Genomic DNA, 19,205 nt, shown 5'->3' with positions numbered 1-19,205 from the left:
CACCCAAAGCTCTGCAGTGACCCCTCCGTGGTCCTGCTCCCTCACCAAGGCTCACAGCTCCTACTGAAACAATCATCTTTCCAGGGTGAGCCACCACAATGGAGGGATACACCTGAAAGAGCATTCCTAGTATCCGTTAGCCTTTCTAGGGATTGCTTGCTGAACATAGTAATAGCTCTGTCGTGGATTTCCTGGCTAATATGACTATTTTTCCTGAAGATTTTTAACTGTGTTTTATTTGTGTCATGTGTTGAGGATAGCATAGTGTAACTAGTCTCAAAGTAAAGCAAACCAATCTTGCCTAAAAATTGTTGTACAATTGTATAAGAAATTCTTTGTGTCTGAGTGTGCTCTAGATATAAATTAATAATCATATAAGTCCAGGTAAAAGAAAGAAAAACAAACAAGAAGGGGAACACTTTATCAGATTTTCTTTCAAGGTTTAGACATACTTTGTATTTGAAGAGTGTTAATATACAGGTTTACAAGAGGCACGAGTGGAACAGCCTTTCTTCTAGAATAAGACGTACAAATGGGATTGTTTTTCTTTAAGGAAATTGGGCATGTGAGCTGGATCAACAGACACATTTCCTAGGGCATGATTCACCTCATGGTAAAGCAGATGTCTAAAACAGGTCAGATGAGTCCTGTTGCAAAATTCCCCTTTTCTCACCAGGGACAACACCAGTGGTTTGGCTCCTAGCTCAGTGAGAAATGTCTGTATTGTAGATGTGCAAGGGAGGCTGGAATGACTCTCAGTGTTCAAGATTCTTTTGGAATTACTTCTGAACAACCCCAATAATTTATCTGGGATAAATAAAGTTAAGGAGGTTTAATCCCCTCAATAGAAAGGAAATGTGGCAGTTGGCCCATGAACTTCAATGAAGTCTGCATGCCTGTTCTTTACTAAAGACTATGGTCCTTTTCACATGGACGAGGGCAAAGGGTGTTATGTGAATGTGATGAAAATATTTCACCTCTTTTAGCCTGAAAAGAATCTTAAGGATGAGCCAAGTATAAGCAGGTGTTTTGGAAGAACTTCAGAGGATAAGCTTTTAGAGATTTCAAGGAGCTTAGATTTTCCTGCAGAGACTTTTCTTCTTGCAAGTGTATATGTAAGTCCTCTGACTTACATAGCTCAGATTATTAAAAACAAAACAAACCCAAGTAGCTGAAGCTTGTGGAAAGAAAAACCCTCTCCACTGTTTCTGAATTTGGCATTTCAGTGTTGGCTAATTTAGTTGTTTGTGCAAACCCCATAAATAGCCTAGACAGGTTACTGATACCAGACATAATATTGCTTGTGCTAAGTCTCTTATCACGTTTTTATCTGGCTGCCAACCAGCTTAGCAAAAAAGCTGCTATTTATGCTCTTTAACAATATAGCAAATGACCTTCATGGATTTTGTGATTTCATGAGTGCTCTTTGTGGTTTCATGTTGATTGTAACTGAGAGATATTGTAAGGAACACAGTCAACACAACACACAGTCATTCATTCTAGGTATAATTTAAAAATACACTAAACTGATTTTTAAGTAACCTTTAACATACGTAAGTCTTCTGGCTATCCAGCTTTCATTTTTCTAACCTCACAGGCAGGTCTGAAGGGAAAAACCCAACAAATAAAACAACAACCCAAATCAATAATTCATAAAAACAAGGTCAACCCCTTAGATCTTCATTCCAAATCCCAATGAAGCCGAATGTGTAACCTGGATGTGGTCTTCAAAATAGGTCAGTCTGTGATGTTCCTTTCACATCTAAGACTTTATGAACATAGAATTGAGTGAAACTGGCTCAAAAGACGCTGGTGGGAAATTAAGTCATGCCAGATGTGCTGGTAACCAGCTATGTGGGGAAGGTTCATTTACCTCCCCTCAGGAAGAAATTGAGAAGGAATGTAGTGGGAGCTAATGGCAGTAGCTGGGGTTGTGATGGGAAGGAAAGAGGAAAAGAAAAGGCATGGAGAGCTATTGCCTGGGGGACAGAAGAATTCCATGTTGTTGGCAAACCCTGCCAAGGTGGCATAAGCTGCCCTGGCGCTGGTGTGTGTTCAGCTTTGCCTGATCCAGGCTGGTAAAGTCTGCACCAGATTCTGATCTTGAGGCACCAAGAGTATCCCATTAGGGCCTTTACAATGGAAGAAGAATAAAATCAAAGGGAACCAGGAAGAGCCTCCATGCTCATTATGAAAACAAAACTGTGCTTAGGAAACATGATGCGTATTCCTTTTAATCAAAAGCAGGAAGACATTTGGAGCACTCGGGGCCATCAATTGCCCTCTGGCCCACGGCGGAAGTCCCTGGTGATGTCAATGGGAGCTCTGCACGCGAATAGCGGGGGCACGGCGACGCCTCGGCGCACACCGCACAGAGGGCACCACGGGAGCTGTCACCAGCCTTGGAGCCCGCCAAGGGCAACCAGGGTGTGTCAGCTGCTCTTGTACAGCTCTTTGTTGGCTTCTTCAGGTGTGGACGTGCATTTCCACTGAAGAAGAAGAAGGAAAAAGTGGTGTTTTATGCTGGTTTCCTGGCCCGGCAGGAATCCTGCGAGGTCTGAGCTGCACAGCCCCCACTGCCTCAATACTGGCATCAGTCAGTGGTGACACTGTCTGCAGACAGCACCGGCAGTCCCCAGAACAGCTCTTCCTCACACTTACAATGATCTGGAGATTATGGCACAGGAAACCACTTTGCAAAGCTTGCTGGTTTTGGGCAGAAGCTCTTAATTTTGTGACAAAGACAAACGAGTCTTTGGGGAGTAGTAAATAGGTTTGTCTGGTGATGTTAAGGGGCAGGTGACCTCTTCTGTGCTGCAGTCCCTGAAACAAAAAAGGTTCTTTTCCCTGTGCTACAAACAGGTTCATTCTTGGTCTTTGCTTGAATCGTCCTGCAGAGGAAATGTCAGCCTAACAAGTCCTCAGGGTATTTTTTTATTACATATGCATCCTCTATTACTCATAAGTTCCTTTCGCTATCTCAGTGGATGTTTAATACCTACTATTAAATAATACTTTGTGGGTTTCATTTCAGAAAGTTTGTATAAGTTTCATTAAACTGCTTTAGCAAGGATTTTTGTGTATCCTGGAGTACATTTGAGATCTTCTGCCTTAGGATTCTCACTGGTATAAATTAGAGCAGAATGCATTTCTCTTCCTGTTTGATGTCTCAAACAAAAATATTATTGCACATTGTAAGAAAAGAGGATCCTAAGGGCAGAACAGTTTGATGACCCTGGGAAGTGCATATCATACTTTTGAAAGACAAGCAAAAGTAACTTACTTGAAGAACTGCTCGAATGAACACAGGTCAACATGCAGAAGTTTGGGGCCAGAACACTTAAGTGTTACAGTTTGAGGTTTTATAAGGGATTGCTTATTGCTAACTTTACTAATTTCTTATCCAAGAAAGATTTCCATTGTTATTTCTAGGATTTTTGACTGAGTGAAAATAATGGGATTTGCCTGAAAAAACATTAGAGCTGTAGATAAGCACAGAATTAAGATCTTAATGTTCTGCTTTTTTTAGGAGTTAAAAACCAAACCTTATGTGAATTTGGAGGTAGTCTATCTGCAATGCGAGTCAAACTGAAACTTCAGATCTGAACACCTGCAAAGAAGATTTGGAGCCAGAGCCTGTGGCTTAAGCCCCTCTTTGTTAAGTGGCCCAAACAATAGCAGCAGCAATGTTCCCTGTTCCCAGCGCAAGCTATTTATGACAATGCCCTTTGTTAAAGGGATTGTTCAAGGGACGGTAAATTACTCTGCCAAGCTTTAGCTTTGATTCCAGAGGAATTAATGTTTTCCTGGCATTTTCATTTACCTTGTCACATAAAAAAGAGACACATAGGTATTGTGATAGTGGGAAGGAGGAGAAGAATTAACTCTCTCTAGTCCATATCCTCGGAGGTGAAAAAATGTCTGGATAATCATGGTAGATTCTTTCTCCTGATGCAGTCAGTGTGAATTTTTCCTATCAATTTCCTTGCAGACAGCAGGAAGATGTGCTTTATAGGGGGTTCCTGATACGTGAATTTCAGCTCACTTCCCATATATTTACTTTTCCTGGTGATAAAAAGATACAAATGCTATGAAATAAGAAGCAGATATCTCAGCAGTAGAGTTGTTGCTGTAATGGAAAAATGGGCTTCAACTGTCCTGAAATTTAAAGAAGATTTCAAAGTACTGATACTGTTATTGAATGGTACATACACCTTCAAATACTTAATAGTTTGATGAATATGTTTAGACAAAAGTAAACAGAAGATTGGTTTCAGGACTTTGTTTAGCTTTCATTACAGACAGGATTAGTCTGTTTTTTTAAGTCTGTATGCAGTGTTACAATTCCCATGCAGTGCCTTAAGATTTCACATTTTAACCTTTATTTTTTCTTCTTTTGCAGATACAAGCAATCCATTTGTAGAGATGCACAGTGATATACCTAAAATAATAAACATGGCTGTAGGAAGAGAAATGATCATTCCATGCAGAGTCACAGATCCAAACATTGCTGTTACTTTAAAAAAGGTACCTCTATTTGAGCATGCTCTGAAAGTGTTACTGTGGATGATGTTTTTGTTTGTTTGTTTGTTTACAGCTATTGTAATGCTTTTGAAATATTTTGACAATTTAATATTTCTTATGCAATGTTTCTGGGTGTCAATGTGTTCAGAAATATTTCAACCCGGGAGGCTTCATTTTGAGTCGCACAGAAGGACTTCATCAAATCTCCTAAAAGGGTGGAAATTTTCTGAAGAAACTTAAGCTTTTCATAGTACTTTATTAAATCTTCACTGGCAAAGGTTTCTTAAGCCCAGGAAGGAATTTCTTGTTAGGAGAAGAGATTTCCTCCCACTTCTTCCCCTGCCCTTCCTCCCTTTTCCTCTTCTGTCCTCTGGAACAGGCGGGGAGTCCCTGGGGACTTACTGTGGTGGTACAAGGATCTTTGCAAGCCTTTGCCCTACCTCACTCCCACCAGAGACTTTGCTGCTTCCTTTGACATGTGAGCACACTTAGACAAGGGATGGCTTTTCTTTCTGGGGAAACTTTACAGAGAAACTGCAACATTTGATGTGGTAGGGCTAGTTTCAGAGAGAAAGGAAAAATAAAGATATTTCCATGTTTTAGGAAAACATTTGTCTCCTAGATACCTTAAGAGTTACATGGACAGCTAACTGAACCATATGTATGCAGTAAAGTCCCTGGTATCAAGGGTATGAGAATGGGGCATTTTTTCAAAGTTACCTCTTTTTTTTTTTTTTTTTCTGAAAAATTAGGTGGAGGTGGCAAAGAAGTTTTATTTCTAAATAAAGGGAGTTATGTACATAGTGGCAATGAAAGTTCATCACTGTTAAAAGGAAAGGAGGTTTGTCTCTTTAAAGAATAATGTGCAATTGCCGAACAATACCACCGTAAGGTACTTATCTAGTGCAACATAAGTCTTTGATTATTCTTTGACTGTAGAGCTTTACACCAACCTCAAGTTTCATCAATTCTTTCAAGTGCTGCTTTGCTAATACAGATACTGATTTACTGCTTGGTTTTAACCTGTTAAATTCCATGAAAGAGAACAAAATGCAAAGAAAAGAAAATGATCTGACCCAGGACATTACCCTGTCTGTGTAGGTACACACATACATACAGTTCTCTTGCAAGAAGATGCACAGGTTGTGTGGCAAGGGAATCAAAAGCGAGATGTAGCATTCCGTAGAAGAGGAGTTGTAAAGTGGGAATTTATTTGGGCACTGTAGTGTTGCATCTGGAATCTCAGCATATTAGATTTCTAGTTGAGAAAATTCCTGTCAGATTTCTGTCATTAAACAATATTAAAAAAAATGTCCTTATTTGTAGAAGATTGAAATGTTGCTGCTCTTTTTTTTTTTAATATCAATTTGCCTTTAGCTTGGGCTTGTAGTGTAAGGCACAGCTTTACACCATCAAAACCAGATGTAAGATTCTCCGAAGGAGAAGGAGGAGGTAAAGCCAAGCCTTGAAAGAAAGGATTGGTTGCTTACATGTTTTGCATTCCAGGAAAAATAAATGTGTTCCCTAATTAATCCTAGAATTTCCTGAAGCATGTAAGCTACAATGCATTACATCATATCTTACTTTATTCATCTTCTATGACACCCTTATATGAAGATTCCAACACAGTTTTACTCACAGGGCAATTAAGAGATGTGTTAAATGCATTCCACAGCTGCAGGCACACTACTGCTAGAGAAATGACAAGAGCTATTTTGTGTTTTCCATTAGTGATAAAGGAAGAATTTGGTGTCCTCATAAAGCAGTCCTCTGGAACTGGAAAGAAAATACCAGCTTTTGTGTCATTAGGTTCTGCCTACATTGCCAGGAAGTAAAAATACAAAATATTTTTAATAATCTCTCTCTTCTGGAAGGAATCCCTACAGTTGCATGAGCACTGCCTCCAGCGTTTGTTTCTTTGCAGTGCTACTTCTTAGTGGACCAATATGGGAAAGGTTTATTATCCGTCTTCAAAACTACAAACTATTTTTTTACTCAAACTTCATCTTCACCTTAGTCAACCTTTTCAGATACTGTGTTGCTTTCATTTTCAGGCTGAACACCTGTGCAGATTGTATTTTATGGCATCACAATCACATACAACATAGGAGAGGGGTCTTCAAAAATCAAGAAGCTAATAGAACATAGACTGGGAAAAGGGGAGGAAGCTTTTAATTCATATTTCAAATTCAACCTTCAGGCCCTAATATAACCTTTATCTGCAGGAGCTGATGGCCTTTTCCTTATCATATGAAGTACTGTGAAATTAATTCATAGTTTTGATCTAATGCTTAATAGTTAGATATTCAGAGCCTCTGAAACCATCATTCCTATCAACATGACTCTTGCAGCCTCATTCAGGATCCATAAAATAAGATAAACCTTATTGCAAGTAAGCTGTGCACTTCTCTTACCTCTTTGTTTGTTCTTATCTTGATAAGTGAAGAAAGTATCACCTTTCGATACGATTATTTAATCCATCTGTTTTCCAAGAATCCTTTTGGATTCTCCATCATAAAAACAATGACATTCATAGGAATAGAAGTAAATAAGCTTCAGTACAAGGAATAAAAAATGCAAAAAAACCCAAGGGATTTTGTGAATCACATACGCAGACAATCTGAATTCTTAATAATGCCACCTCATCCTTCCCAAGTTGGTGGAAGGGGAAACATGAAAGAAAAGCCAAACATTCGAGAAGCTAATGTACATTTTAATTAAACTTTTAGTTGTCTCTTTCCAATACAATCTGCCTCTGGAGATGTGGGGAACCACAGCTTGACTACAACTCTTGACCGTATGTACATACACAGTACGTGGCTGTACTGTGTTAATACCACCAGGTACCAAAAGCATTCAGCAAAGATGGAGCAAAGAAGGAGGCACAGCCTATACCAAAAATAGTTGCATTTGAAACGAAGTACAAAGAAGGTAAAAGGCCAAGAATGCACTGGGAGCCACAGTGATAGGGTTCACACAGATTAGCATGTAGACAATAAATTCCATGTTTACTGCAGCCGTCGCAACAAGCTGATTCTTTGAATGCCTCTGACTCACTGTTGGTTCCCATCTGAAAGCTATTATTGTGGCTGAATTTATCTTCTGCTGCTTCAGTGGGAGTCTCGCTCTTACAGCACGATGTTTCTTCATAGGTTTTCTACTTCTCTCTGTGATGACCAAATGGCCAAGGTTTTTGACAAGGCCTTGAACTACACTGGTCATGCTCTGCATAGGGGCAGGACCAGATGATCCTTCCAACCTAAATTATTTTGTTATTCTTATTGTGTTATTCTCGGATCCTCTGTCTTGTACCGTCCAGGCAGTGATCAGCATGGTGACTTCAGTTTTCTGAAGTTTTCCTTCTCGTAACTTAGTGTTGTGTTATGCTTTCACAGGTGACTGGTGTAACTTAGTCTCAGAGGTGCAAAAGAATTATACAAAAAAGATGTGGCTCTAGTGGTTTTGAGGAGTGTCAGATGAGTAAACTGTACAGGCAAAGATTTGCCTCCAGGATAAGTAAGCCAAGTGGACATTCAGACAACTCACAAAATTACAAGCTGCAAAATAGGACTCTTCTTGGTGTTTTGGTTACTTTTGTATTCCTGGAGTAAGGCTAATACAAAGTCAGTAATACATCAATTAAGTAATAAATGTGCAGTGAATGAATTCTGTGGGAAATGCTAGTCTAGGAAAGCTCTCACTCTCTGGCTTCACTTTCTTCCTGAAAACATGTACAGAAATATGTTCAGAAATAGTTTGATTTTCACTGAAGCAGGGAAAGGATAAATCTGATTGAAGCTTATGAAAACATAACTATTAACTAGTTACACCAAAGTTGAAAATGCATTTTGTTTAGAACAGGAATTGCAACAGAGCTCATAGGGACCAAGATATTGTTGAATGGTAGCCAGCAGGCTGTAACATAATGGGCTTTACTTGTGTGTGTGCTACACACACTTCCCTGTGATTTGCATGCTTATTATAGCATCTTATCAGCTGTTGTAAAGATAAGGAATTCAACCACGTCATTTTGTGCTTTGTATTTATTGCTCATTCGATTCATCGCGAACTTGGTTGTTTTGGAGGAAGTGGCATGAGATGAGTGAGTGTGATTTCAGGGGTGTCCTTCTGCACAGGCAGCATCGAGGGTGACACGTTGTAGGGAGCAGCTGTACCCCTTGGGAGGGAGACAGACTTCATTCTGCTTCCCCCAGCCTCCGACAGCCACCCATGATGGCTCTGCTTGTGGGAGGGAAAGGGCTGTTCAGCACACAAGTCCTCTGCTCAAATAAAGGGGAAGAAAGAGATGAAGGGACACAGTGAGATCGGTGCACAGTGGGAAGTGAAGGGCTGCAAGGTGCTTAGTTGATCCAGGGATCTTTCCTTATGACCATAATTCATTTAAACTCTGCTCTGAGTTTAACTCCGTCTTGAAAAATATCTTATTTTTAATATTAAAACAGGTGTTATTAAAGGTAGAGTCATATCCAGGCTTTGTACTCATGGCTGATATCTGTGCTGTCCAAATGGTGGCATTTATTCCATCAATAAGGTATAACAAAATAGCATGATCTGAAAATGAGGGGTTTTGTCTGAGATCCAATGGCTGTGTTAGGCTTTACTCCTTCAGGTTTTCCTTGATATCTTATTAAAATGGGGCTTAAAGTGTAAAGGATCATAATGTAAAAGGTGACTTTTAGTGCTGACAAAATGAACATTTGATCCCACATGGCAATAATTTTTTTGTTTGTTTTTTAAGTCTTTTAGGCAAAATAAATATGAAATGCATGGATTGAATCCTGGTATGAATTTCTTAAAGACACAAAATGACAGCAAATTAAGCCCATTTGTCATCTCCATTGAAAAGTGTGTATTTGTTTCTCTGTGTTGGAACCAGGATACTTAATTGCAAATGTTCCTGGAGATGAGCACTTTAGCTGCCAACCAGGAGCCAACAGAATAGCAGCCCAACTGCTGAAACTAATGGTAGTGTCAATCTATTGTGTCATAAATTACATCCTGTTATAAATAATGAAATCCTGGAAACAAATGCAACATTCGCATTCTTCACACAGGTTTTTCCTCTATTTTGTGATGAAAATGCGACTTGAAAAACCCACATTGTTAAATGTCATTCTTTTCACGTTGATTGGCTTTTTTTTGGGTGCTTTTCCCCCCATCCCCTCTTTACTAGGCTATTTTGATTAGAGAGTAGACACGAGGATGAGCTGTTTTTCTGACGTGTGTTTGGCACTTCCAGATTCCACGAGAAACCCTAATCCCTGATGGCAAGACAATAATCTGGGACAGCATGCAAGGCTTCAGAATACCTAAGGCAACGTACAAATTCATCGGGCTCCTGAGCTGTGAGACGACCGTCGCTGGGCACACATACAGCACCAAGTACCTGACGCACAGAGAAAGTAGGTGGCATTCTCCACCCCCTGCCTCCCAGAAAGCACCCTGCCCTGCTGGCATCACTAATCGCTCTCCCTCTTTGCCACGTGCAGCCAACACCATTTTTGATGTTCAGTTAAGCACCCCGCGTCTCGTCAAGCTGCTGAAGGGAGACAGCCTAGCAATTAACTGCACTGTCACTGCAGCCTGGAACACCAGAGTGCAGATGACATGGACTTACCCTGGAGAGGTGAGTGCTGTGGCTGGAAGGCAGAAACCAGAGGTTTCCCACAGATCATGCTGCATCCAGCATCCCGGGAGGAATTCTGCTTCGGAATGCTTGCCATTGTTTGCATTCCATCATTTTGACCCTTGCTGACATGTCTCTTAAGGTTTCTTTTTTTTCCCTCTGATGCCTAATTTCATAAGTAAACATGTTTACACAATGTGCTCTGGTTGTATTGCATAATCACGAGCAAACGCTGGATTTGTTTCATCTCTGGGAGCTTCTTTTCGACCTGATGGAACAAGCGAAATTTATCACCCTGTCCCAGGCAGGGGCTCTCTCTTGCGACAAAAAAGTTTTCAGCGAGGCTGTCTTCTCAACACGTTCATTCCAAAGACTGGCAGACAGTCAGGCACCTGATTTGAACATGTTTGGAAAAGGTATTTTGATTTAGCTAGCAAAATCTCATTTGTTAAGTGTCACATGAACAATCCTCTTGTTTTGACAACTACAGGAATGATCGTGAATGTGCTTCTCCACCCCCCACATTGGGAGCATCCCCATAAATATTTGTCACTTACAGAATAACTGCCAGGGAGTCCGTGTAAAACTGATAAGAAATTTGACATTAGCTTAAGGTTTACAACTCCCATTCCTTTCATGTCAGTTTGATTTATGCTGGTGATTCAAGTCAAGATCATTTATTATGTCACTCATTGTATCTAATCACAGGCTGAAATTATGATTGCATTATACAGGGAAGATTAATGCAATTGTTTATTGCTTACTGTAGCCATTTTCCCTGGCATTTTTTCACCTCAGAAATAAACAACTTAGCAACAAGAAATGCTTCAAATATATTATATTGCTCGTTGCTGCCCTACCAAGCTCTATCTGGGCACCACACTTGTGAAATTGCGCTTTGTTTTTATTTAGATGGTAACTGAAGGGTGCTCAGTGTTTATAAGACATCAACAATGTCCTGGGTTAAATAAACTTTGAGGCCAAATCCTGAGGGGGAGTTGCAGGAAATAACTCCTCAGAGTCACATTATCTTCAGTTCCACCCTGTTATTCCCTTGCCAAATCTAGTCCCTTTTCCGTCTGTAGCATTTCCAGAATTCTCCCCTCCTTGTGTAAATGTCCTTTTCTTCTGTGTGTCTGTTCCCTATGGCACTGAATCCAGGCACCAAATTATGTGCCTGGATATATCATGGCTTCAGAGATTTTTAGGAGCAGTGCTGGACAATGGCAATGGGGAGCTGGGCATGTTGATATGACAGGCTATACAAAAGGGAGGATCTTCCTCCCTTTATAAAAGTACTAATTTGGATGCCATGACACCTTGGTTGAAGACAGGGATGAATTGCCCTATAAGGTTGCTTATATTTTTTTACTGTTGACCCTCTGGAAATGTTACGCATTTTTTGCTTATCTGTGCTGTACAAAGACATCTGGGATTTTTTTAATTAAGTTATGGTGACAGTACAGGAAAATAAAAATCTCAGGAAGTACTCCTGAAAATTGGTTTGATCAAACTCTTTCTTGTTCATTTCTTTGGCCCTTATAGACAAGGAGAAGAGGTTCTGTAACGCAGCGTATTGACCAGAAGAATTCAGAGGCCAACATTTTTTACAGCATCCTCGTTGTGGACAGAGTGCGGGACGTCGATAAAGGCCAGTACACCTGCCACGTGAAGAGCGGGCCGTCCATCAAGGCTGTCAACACAACTGTCATTGTCTATGGTAAGAAGTGCTGCACACTTGGGGGTTATTCAGTGCTCCTGCACCAAGGTCAGCTGTGTGATGGTTTTACATTGTGACACAAGGTGGGAGCCATCGTGTGCTGAAAAAGGGAAACGAGGGAAGGAGGCTCCAGGAGGGAAAACCTGTGCTATTTCCTCCATGACTGTTTTCTACAGCTGGCAATGCACATGTTAATGTTCAATTTCATCACTTTTGTCTGCTAAATATTGTGATGGAGCTGTCCTCAGTCAGTTCTAGGAGATACAATCAGGCAAATTCTAGTTTGGGGGGAAAAAGAAGGTACAAGCATAATTTAAATAGAAGAATGACACTTCTGATTCTATGGTACTTATGCATTTCTATGAAAAAAATAAACAATAAATACCCTAACTCTACATGGAGCTGGTAGCTGGTAGCCCATTCAAAAAATGCAAATCATTAATGTGGTTTTACAACAGGACTCTTGATCAAGTTCCCTATGGTTTGTCTGGGCCTTCTGTGAAATCTGAAAATTTCTGATTTTATTTCAAATGCATATGAACAAGGACTTTTTTTGCATTGGGTCTCTTGGGAAGTGACCTTCTTTGGGACACCCTGTTACAATTAGAACTAGCCAGGATCTTAGGAGCACCATTGGTGTTAAGGCCAAGTGGCTGGTGGGTGTCCTCTACAACAGATGACTCATGGTCAGAATATGGATTTATTACATATTTTCAGCAGTGTATCTTTTCTTTCGTATCTGGAAGTGTGGACTAAGCACTCTGTGTTGGTATTCTCAGAGAGAATTTTCAGCCCATTTTCTATAGAATTTAAGTTCTGAAATAAGGCACTGGGAACATAGGATGAAACATGATAACCTCTTACTATATCTTAAACAGATAAACTGCAGCTTTCAGAAACAGAGGTTTAGATTATAATTTAAATCGGAGAAGTTGGAGATTAAAATTAGAGTCAGAGAAGCTGGGACTGTTGAAGTCAGCCGGCATTCACATAAGCAGCCCCATATATAGGATACCCATATTAGAAAGAGACTGTATGAATAAAGGTTTGCAGAATCAGGGCTGTATCTTTATAACTTGATTTGTGTAATGAAATTACTTATTTGTCTTGTGCATATTATTTTCAATGTATGTGGTAGGTGTGATTAAATGTTGAACTTGTTTAATGGATGTCCATCATCCTTACGCAGTTCATAATGTGAGTAAAAATTGTACCCCAGGTACCATCAAAAGGACACTCTAACATTTCTTATACTTTGAATATTTTATTTTGCACAAGCTGGCAGGGGAGAAAGAGATATTTTCCAACGTATTGTATGAATTTTATTGCCTCTTGGAAAAGCCATCAACTTGGCAGAGAGTTGGAGACAGGGGGCCGAGAAAATGGATAAGAACAAATTCCAGCAGGTTGTTATTATTCCAGTGAAGTGACAAAGATTTGTTGGTTTGATGAAACAGCTGTTCACCAATGATACAGAAAGTTTCTGCCTTTTCCTTTGCTTTTTCTCTGAAGGTCCCTTAAATCGTCTCTGGAAAAATATTTTCTTTTGGAACATTCATTGATCCTTGGCCTGTAAGAGTGGAAAGGTCATCTGATCGTCCTCAGTTCAGCCTCCCACATACTACAGACAACTTTATATCTTGTGCCATTTTTTCTGGCTGGACACAATGTGAATTTGGCTAGAGTGTATCTTCTCCAAGCAGATTCATGCCCTGGGAACTGCCTCTCAGTTTCTTTATGTATATTTATGGTATTTCTTTATATTTTATAGATCTCTAGGAGATTAGGCTCTATTCTTGCTGTTAACATGTGGGAGCATCAAAATTTGTAAAGATAATTTTTATTTGGAGTCACATTTTCTTTAGTAGAGATACTCATTTTGCAGGGTGAAAATCAGTAATGCAAATCTCTTTTTTTATTGTGTTTAAGATAAAATGTTCATTAACTTGAAACGTCGAAGAAAAACTGCGCTGGAGGCTGTAGCTGGAAGAAAATCCTATCGTTTGTCAATGAAAGTGAAGGCATTTCCCTCTCCAGAGGTTATATGGTAGGACTACAGTTACTTCCACATGTTCATCTTGGACCTCTTTTTATAATAGAGTTGGGGAGGGTCTTTTTGAAGTTTCAGAGCTGCCTGGGGTTCTGAGAACATTACTTCCCTTTCACAAGTGCAAGAAAGGAGATATGGAAAGTTTAAAGATCCTCAATTAGGTTGGATATGTCTCCTCTTGAAATCAATGGATGCTTCATAGCTAAATATCTCTACCAGCTTTGACTGAAGTGTTGCATCCAGCTTTGCTCAGACTTAGATATGAAACCTGAACTTGCTTTTCAGACAGTAAGAGAAAGAAAAGAAGGCTTTCATTAAAATAAATTATTGACTTGAGTCATACAGACTTGCACTATTGCAAAAAATGGAAGTTGGTATTGTTATGCAGTGATCTGCAGGTTGTAGAGCTGTGATCTGCAGGCACAGCATTCACTGGGTCATTCATTTTGTCTCGTGTAAATTGTGTTAAGAAATTTTTGGAAGAGTTTTTTTAATTAATCCAATCCACTTTCATATGCAACAATGTTATCTATTCATGATCTCAAGGATTTTTTCTTTTAAATTGTTTAAAACACCAGTAGCTCTGGCTCAATTAATTGGACTTTAACAAAGGGTCCATGACAAGACTGATTAAGAACAAAAGCTATACATACATGAATAGTGGGAGTACATGTTACAGCCAGGAATTAATTTTGCTCCAAAAGTGTTGTCTTGTTTTACTTATGGCTTCATGTGGAAAACTGAGGGGTGAATGTGACACTGGTGCCAGCCATTTATACATAATTTTCTGTTCTTCCAGTGTTTGAGTTTATTGACTACACATACAGATTCAAAGCTTCTGAACAAAAAAAAGTCAAACATTGGAACAAATTTTAATTTTTTTTAAATTTAAAGTTGAGGTTGGTCAAACATTGGAATAAATAGTCCAGAGTGGTGGTGGAGTATCCATTCTTGGAGATACACAAAACCATACTGAAAATGGTCTTGGGCAATCTTCTGACACTGCTTTGTACAGCGCATTAGACTAAATGACTTAAGGCTTTTTCAGCTGCCGCTGTTTTGTCATTCTGTAAAATGCACAAACAGTGAAATGCCTAAATCCGTGAGTCCTTTGACCAAATTTTAGTGCTCATCTAATCAGAGTAAGAGTTTTTTCTAAAAACTTACTAAAATTTGTGAATCATTTAGATAAAATCCATCATTATAATGAATATATGTTGCACCCTGCTACTAACATCATGTTAACCTTCTTGCAACTTGTTAAAATGCACTTTACAATGTAGTTTAGACTTCGAAGAAAAATATTTTGCTTCAGGAATCTGTGTGTGAGCAACAGTAAGTACTTTCTACATTGATTTTCTGTTATCTTTAAAAACATTCTCTTGATAGCAGGATATCTGATTCTTAAGTGCTTATCTAATCTACTTACTCTTCCTCTTCCTAAAATCACAGCTGTGCTTGGAGTACTGTAATACTTTGTCCCAGGATGTATTCTGAGGTCATAGAGAAATGGCCAGTGCAAGATGATGCAACCTTTATTTCTGTGACCCACCCTTAGCCAAAATGGCTGGTTTTTAGACTAAATGGAGGTCACAGCCATGAACAACTGGGATCTTCAGAGACAGAGTTGGAATTTTCAGCAACTCTCAAATACCATAGAGCCCCAAGAGTCAGATTCTTATAAATTTTAATATATAGAATAGTATTCTCTAAAGTGGTTTACAAATATCAGCAATCTTATTTGAATGGAAAGGACAAGCCTGTGGTAAACAGAATCTCAGACTGGAAATCCAATCCCTTCCCAAAAGATTGAGGGATATGATGTAACATGGGTGGTTTAAGAAGAAATGATTTTCAGAATTTTGATTTCTGGAATTCCATGAAACAGGTTAAAAGATGGGCTACCTGCTGCTGAGAAATGTGCCCGCTACGTGGTTAAAGACTATTCCTTAGTCATCAAGGATGTTGCTGAGGAGGATGCTGGAAACTACACCATAATACTGAGCATTCCACAGTGGAACTTGTCAAAGAATCTTACAGTCACTCTTACTGTAAATGGTAAGTTTGCAACATGTTCCCTTGCTTCTCCTGAACGCGTAAGTGCTCAGTTTTCTCTGAGCTGGATTGTCACCGATCCTGCACACGTCAGGGCATTGTGGCTCTTCTGACTGACTTCATGGACCCGAACTCAAGCCTCACATGCAGGGTGAAGGATCCATCTTTGAACCAGAAGATGGATGCTGGTTTTCATTAGAAGTGTTTCTGTCCTCTGCAGCCACATACTTGCTCCTGATGACTTAAATGTGTTACTAACCACTTGTATGACTTAGGACTGTTTTCTTTTGTTCTCCTGGGGATTTTTCTTGTTACTCACACTACAAGAATGTAGTATCTTTATAATCATGCAATATGTTGGAATTAAGCTGGTTTTAATAGCTTCCCAATTTTTGCCCTTTCCAGTGAAACCGCAGATATACGAAAAGGCCGTGTCATCATTCCCTGATCCCAATCTGCATTTACTAGGCAGCAAACAAGTGCTGACATGCACTGTGTATGGTATTCCTCCACCTAAAATTACATGGATGTGGTATCCCTGTAAACAAAACCATTCTAAAACAAGGTAGGACAACATCTTTACTTTCATTTAGTACGTCTTCTTTCATTTAGTACGTCTTCTTTTACTATTACACCTATTTTATTTTTTTTTTGTAAGAGTAAAGCTTACTGTAAACATTGCTTAGTTAATAAAAATTGTCAATTTTTTATTGATATATTTTTTGGTGGACATGTAGTCACAACGCAACTTTTTCTCCATCATTATTTGAAAATGGAAGCCAGAGTGGTTATTTGGTATTGCTATTTGGGTTTATTTACAGTTCACAACTATTCATGCATGCAATATTAGTCCAGAAGTGATAATTGCTCTGCATTTTCATGAGAGAAGACAGTGTCTTGCAAAGTTCACATGCTTTCACATGGAGGTTTCCTCCATGCTTTTCTCTACACACAGTGACTCCTATGCGTGGTTTCTTTTGAAATCAACAGAAAACATCTTAGAAACTTCTTCCATTATGAAGGTCAGATCTGTCCTGTGATATGTTTATTCACAGATTCAGTTCAGCAAGCTAAATGTGCCCACCATTCTCCAGATGATATTTTAAAAGGATAAAGAGTAAATGGCACTCCACAAGCTTACTTGATGCTGATGTGGTGCTCAACTAATCCTCTTTTTACATTTTAGCTTTTTTTTAAACTCTATTTCTTATAATTAGGAGCTTGTGTTGACTCACTTATCCACAGCCCTTCCTGCATCATGAGATCTGACACAAACTTAATGATTAACACTCAACCTCCACAACAGCATTAAGTTGCTATGGGAGGGTTCAAACAGGCAAGGTACTTGGATCACAGCCCAATCAAGCAAGATATTTAAAAACCTGACAAGTTTAACACACAACATTTTCTCAGTTTCAGTTGAAGAATAATCACACTCCACAGGATTTCACTTGTTTAATGCTTTCATAGAACTGGGATTTAGCACCAGGCAAATATTTAAGTACATGCTTAATTGCAAGGGTACAAGACAGGTTCTTCAACTAAATAGGGCATCTCAATACTGAGTGTCTCAATACTAAACATCTCAAACTAAGATATCAGTGCTTTGATATCAGTGAGAGAGTGGTCAGCCCTGCCTAGAAGCAGAAGTTATTTTTCCTGCTATGTCCTTGGGATTATGCTAATGGCTGTCTTTCTGTGCCCTTCTCACCAAGAGGTGGCACTAGCAATCTCTCCTCTTGCAGGAATAGTTATTACCTGAAATTCTCCATTTCAAGGACAGGTGAGAGCTGCATCTCCTCTGTCTGGTGTGTTACCTTACAGTGACAAGTTGCAAAACTTATTTTTGCAAATAGATGTAAGAAAAGAGAAATCACAACATCTTTTAACTAGAGAAACCTTGAGAAAGGCATATACGAAAATTTTAAGTATTTTAGTTTCTTTCAAGAGTTTTACAGCTATGAATACTCTGGATTGAAATCCAGTGCAGGACTGAAGAAACAGTTGGTTCTTCCTTGGGAGCTGAGGTGGTGCTCATCTTTTGTCAGCTATTTCCTTCTGTTAGAAGCACAGGTTTGCACTCCAGAGCAGGACAGCGAGTCTTCAGAAGAGGAACTGACATTTGTGTGCAGGTGTTCAGTAATGTGCTGAATTGTAGACTCCATTAAGTGCTAATTAGGAGTGTGTTTGAGCAGGTGATCAAAGGAGAAACATAACAATTTGAATCAGCTATTGGCTCTGTTACAATGTTGTTTCCAGACTGGCTTCCAAATTACCTTCATAATTGTTCTGTGATGATTCGCTTTAACCCTCTCCCCTTCCTTCTCCTTTAAGTACTCATTGAAGAAGTATCCTGGAGAACACTATTTCTAAGGCTTTGCTTAAAAGGAGTGGGATGATTCCCTCTGAATAATATGACAATTAACTATTGCAGAAAGACAGAAATACCTGAGTAATTACATTTTGCATCCTGCTCCTGGAAGGGAGCAGAGTGGAGTACCTCAGCAGCTGGCACACCTTGCTCAAGCTGATGTCTGTTCAGGTGTTCTCCCTGAAGAACTGGAAAACCCTTTAATCCCACCTGTTTATTATACTTCCCTCTTTGTGTGATGGGAGGTTTGCCTAAACAAGAGATTTAATGTATGTGTACCTTGTGCAGGAGGTAAGAAACATATCTTGTTCTGCCATTACTGCACTTTTTTATATTTATCTGCCCAACATCAGGTTTCCAACACTAAAATGTTGCTCTATTTGTGATCAGGCAACTTTACACCACATGAGTGCTTAACTTCACACCGTGTGAGCACGTGTCTCTGCTAGCTGGGGACTGACTGCCTAACTTAGATGCTTTTATTTTTGAAGGACTGTTGCCCATGGCCTCCTTTAATAGCAGCTATTAGGTTGTGTGGACACTTCTTTCACTTTATTTTCCAAGCAGTATTTCAGTTACAAAAATCTAAAAATACCTCAATGAATTCCATTGCTTTTAAATGCAGATATAGTTTAATGATTTCTGATTGATGCAATCAATTTGCATAACTCTTCTCTCTACTTCACTCAGGCCAGTAACAGGAGACCGGCCAAATTAAATAATTTCCATAGTTTCCTTGTAGTAAATAACAATAAAAGACTGGTAACATTGCTCAACAAATGTGAATTTTTGAAATGTGGAAAGACCAACATCATTAAAATGTCCCTGTTCTTTCTTT

At 39.3% G+C, this 19,205-nt stretch overlaps 1 protein-coding gene across 1 annotated transcript in view; it reads left to right on the top strand.

The window, feature by feature from the left end:
* The window catches only part of FLT1 (fms related receptor tyrosine kinase 1), a 107,672-nt gene that overhangs the window by 20,784 nt on the left and 67,683 nt on the right, over positions 1-19,205 (top strand). Inside the window, exons 4-10 of the mRNA XM_005482491.4 lie at positions 4,403-4,527; positions 9,785-9,947; positions 10,035-10,171; positions 11,717-11,891; positions 13,821-13,938; positions 15,830-15,999; positions 16,402-16,561. Of these exons, the coding sequence (XP_005482548.2) occupies positions 4,403-4,527; positions 9,785-9,947; positions 10,035-10,171; positions 11,717-11,891; positions 13,821-13,938; positions 15,830-15,999; positions 16,402-16,561 (1,048 nt within the window). The remainder of the gene's footprint in view (positions 1-4,402; positions 4,528-9,784; positions 9,948-10,034; positions 10,172-11,716; positions 11,892-13,820; positions 13,939-15,829; positions 16,000-16,401; positions 16,562-19,205) is intronic.

Source organism: Zonotrichia albicollis, chromosome 2, assembly GCF_047830755.1.
Source record: "Zonotrichia albicollis isolate bZonAlb1 chromosome 2, bZonAlb1.hap1, whole genome shotgun sequence".
Lineage (NCBI taxonomy): Eukaryota > Metazoa > Chordata > Aves > Passeriformes > Passerellidae > Zonotrichia > Zonotrichia albicollis.
This window is presented reverse-complemented; position numbering and strand designations above follow the sequence as displayed.